Raw genomic sequence first — 4,064 nt, 5'->3', positions numbered from 1 at the left:
ATGAAGAGAGGAGGAACTGACCTGTGTGTTTTATACCAGTGTTTGGAATGGCAGACAGGGGGGACAGAAAGAGTTAACCTGAAACAGGAAGTTGATGCCAGGGCCAAAAGGACAGTTTATTCTTTAATGGAGTATATCCCTGTGATAACTGCCTCTTTAAGATGAGCAGACTGAAAGCTCGCATTCTGGCATGATTGAGAGAGCGTTTTTTCTTCCGTCCTGCCTCATTAATGGAGCCAGTTGTGACCTGAAGCTTAGTTGCACAGACGTGTTTTTTATTTAAAGTTTTAAATTGCATGGAGGTGTGTGATCTTTACGGCACAACTGTCCGACTGAAATGTGCTATTCACAAGAAGCCCAGAGGAATCTACCATCACTTTCAAGAGAACAAAATTGTTATTTGTCTTTGTTTGAAATGCTTTTAAAGCTCTTTTTGTTTGCTAGTTTATATTTTTTGTTTTGTTTTTGTTACAGCTAGACAGCGTGTTAAAGCTTTACTTTGGTTAAAACATCCTCTGACCCTGGAGAGCCTCCTAGTCACCGGCTAACTGTGCTAAGACTTGTCTCTTTTGGGGTGCTCTCCTGCGGACAAGAAACGGGACTATAACACTACCACCACTGATGCCCGAATGCCCCAATTCTACAGCTTTTCTACAGTGTTTGTTTTTCAAACATGCATTTTTTAGGAATGGAAATGACTGATGTTTCATTATGTTTGTACAGAAATGAGAACAATGTTTGAAATGCCTGGATGAGACTGAGTATAATGACAGTAAATGAGTAGGGTTTGGCATGTGTCACGTCTTGTTGCTACTTCATTCAGCTCTGTAAGACCGTGACGTGTACGTGACAAAAAGACTGTCAAAGACAAATGCCAGAATTAGAAACTGTTGATTTGATCAGCGCATGGTAGGTCTGATCTGAGACAGGACACAGAAGTGCCTCCGTACAAAGTCCATCTGGAGTTTTAAAAAGGCCCATTCAGAGTGAGAGAGTCGTAAGCTCAGGACAGCTTTGTTTCTAGTCTTTCTTTCTTCTTTCTTTCTTCCTTTTGCTCCTTTTTCCAAACAGTTCAGAGATTCAGTAAAGCATGAATTCTTTTAATTCAGTCGGAATTGGTCACCCTGCTAAGAAAAAGAGGGGGCAGATGTGCAGAGGGAGGAGTAACCACGACTTTGCTCACACCCTCCGCTCAGCCATCAGAGATAACGGGTGGTTAAAACGACAGACGACAGTAACGGGCGGTTAAAACGACAGATTGAGAAAAGGCGGTGGAAACTGGAGAGGAAATGACACGCAGGAAGAGGGGAGCTTGTTACTTCAGACCACAAGCGTACAGGAAACGATTTCGCTCTTTCTTTATCTTGGAAGAAAAAAAAGTCAAGAGTCACAAGGCTGAATAAATTTTTATCATTTTCACCAGCCAGAATCAAACCCCCTCGATTTTTAAGGTTTCACTAAGAAATTGTTTCAAAACCCACGTAGGTGTGCATATTTTGCATAGTAAGGTACACTAAAATCCAGGGGTGGAAAGATTGAAAGTAGAAGTACTCTTGCTAAAAAAAAGTACTCTAAGTGGAGTTAATCTGACAAGAGTAAAATAGTCACTCATTTACAAAAAGGGTTAAGTATTTTTCAGGAGGGATACTTTAACTCTACTTAGAGTATTTATTTATTTATTTGATTTGATTTAAGCAAGAGTACTTCTGCTTTTACTTTTTCCACCCCTGCTAAAATCAAAAAGAAAGTCATCAGTGTGAATGACTCACCAATCCGAATTTGAAAGACACACCTGCTTGCGATGCAGCAATTAAAAACACGTGAGCGTTTGAGGGATTTGAAGCCGACGGATGAGTAAATAGCGCCCCTTGCTGGTGAGAACATGTTGATGTTCGGAACACACTGATTGTAATCACAAACGACGACATGTTTATTCCGTAGGTTCATTATAACCTTTAGCTTTGGGGACGTTTGTATATTTCAGTACAGGATTATCTTAGGGAATGAACACATGGTAATTTTTTTTCTCCGAAAATGTTCACCGCATGTTTTCAAGCCTTTAATCTCTGTGACGGCCTTATTCATAGTGAGATCGTGATGATGTTGAGTCATGTGTGTGGGCGGACAGTAAACCGAAGCTACCTGAGCTGTCTGTCCCTTCACTTAACTAGTCCTGCCGGTACAGTGTTACAGAACTGATAATGTAATCCACACACAGTTAATTCACCAAAAGAGTTTATTAAATAAAACGCTTTCACAGTGCACAAAATGAACTCACCTGTTTTACAATCAAAGAACTGATTTTAGCATAATAATTAATCATATCGCTGAGATCACAAAAACATTTTAGGACACAACATTGAAAAAAATAATAAAATAAAATAACACAACCCAGTGCATTCATGGGAAGACATATTTCCTCTTTGGGTTTCATGGCAACTCTGTACTTTGTTTCAAAGACATGTAAGAGTCACATGACCCATGGCAAACAGTATTTACAAACATGAAATGTCATCATGCCTTTGGAATACAGTCAATGTCTGTCATCACAGAATATACCATTCTATTACACAAACACAACAGAGACAGTAAAAGACAAACAGTGACAGCAACAGCATAATTCTGAGCATAATTTTGTTTGAACCAGGATAAACTTAAGACAAAATTAAAATATTTGAGGCACATATGTACATAAAAAAAATACTGGTTTTGAGCTACAACTAACTGTATCTCATTTTTCATGGTTTTTTCCTCCTCAAACAGAATCCCTTTCTTTATACAAAGTAACATGACACTGTCTGACTGAATATCTTTTTAACAGTAGAAAACATTATAAATATATATCATTTATTAACTTGCTTCTATATTGCACTTTGCTGTTTAAATTCAGAATTATGAAGTTAGCTTCTTTGCTAAATTCACAATCACAAGGGAAGTTACAGTTTCGCATTAAGCCGACATCATTATTGATTTCTCAGAAAACCCAAATGACACTATTACAGTTACTTCTTATAGCACCACTGGACAGCAGAAACTGTAGATATTACAGTCCACGCGTGATAAAAATAAGAAGCAGAAACTGTGAGTGTGGATAGTCTAGTTTACACGTGATAATAAATAACATGTGTACACGCCCGTTGAGTCTGAGGAGGGTTGACGACTTTGGTGAAAAGTATCCTGTGAAACCCCCACTCCCCCATGTTAAAACACTCCGTTAACAACACTGCTCCTAATGTGTGTGTTCAGTTAAGGATATCCTAGCATGCTTACACAGAGACAGAAAAAATATCCAAGCCTTAACCAGACTGGTAGAGAAATGTAATATTTTCTGTTTTAGGTTTTTTGTGATTCACTCACATGAAGGGTCTGCGTTGTTCATGAGTCTTTTTCTGCGCACTGAAACCAGATCAAAGAAAGAGTCTTTGGTGATGCTTGCTCTGCAGAAGGGAAAAAACAGGGTTTTGACATGCTGTGATGTGGTTTAGGGTTTGAGCATTGCAAGCAGAGACGTTAGTTTGCAGCTCCACAGCTCTGATGTGTACTGTAAAAGAAGGGGCCCGCAGAACAGCGCCTGTCAGTTATAGCACAAAGTTGAGCTACACAGAGATGAGGTCAGGGCAGTGACTGGAGGATTTTATGACAAATAGCAGGATGGATGATACAATCTTTTTTTATTTTATTATTTTTTTATCTAACATTAAAAGTGAGTGCCAATGCTGTATCCATATTATTTAGTAATTACTCTTACATTCCTTTATGTGGAAGAAATATGCGCCTTTTCATGACAGCGTTGGGACTGGTGATAGTGTTGGTGTTGGGGTGGTGTTGAGGAATTAGCTGCTACTGGAGTTGGTGTTGGTGGTGGCATTAGTGTTCGGGGTGGTGCTGACATGGCTGGTCACGGGATTGGTGCTAGGATTGTGTTAAGGATGTAGTTGGTGTTGGGGTGGTGTTAAGGATGTAACTGGTGTTGGGGGTAGTATTGAGGATGTGGTTGGTGTTGGGATGGTGTTGAGGATGTAGTTGGTATTGAGGATGTAGTTGGTATTGGGGGTGGTGTTGAG

General features: G+C 39.5%; 1 protein-coding gene across 1 annotated transcript in view; it reads right to left on the bottom strand.

The window, feature by feature from the left end:
* Positions 1-3,349: 3,349 nt before the first annotated feature.
* cyth4a (cytohesin 4a) overlaps positions 3,350-4,064 on the bottom strand; it is a 9,154-nt gene continuing 8,439 nt past the window's right edge. The window contains exon 13 of the mRNA XM_030782953.1: positions 3,350-3,437. Within this exon, the coding sequence (XP_030638813.1) occupies positions 3,350-3,437 (88 nt within the window). The remainder of the gene's footprint in view (positions 3,438-4,064) is intronic.

Source organism: Chanos chanos, chromosome 8, assembly GCF_902362185.1.
Source record: "Chanos chanos chromosome 8, fChaCha1.1, whole genome shotgun sequence".
NCBI classification, from domain to species: domain Eukaryota; kingdom Metazoa; phylum Chordata; class Actinopteri; order Gonorynchiformes; family Chanidae; genus Chanos; species Chanos chanos.
This window is presented reverse-complemented; position numbering and strand designations above follow the sequence as displayed.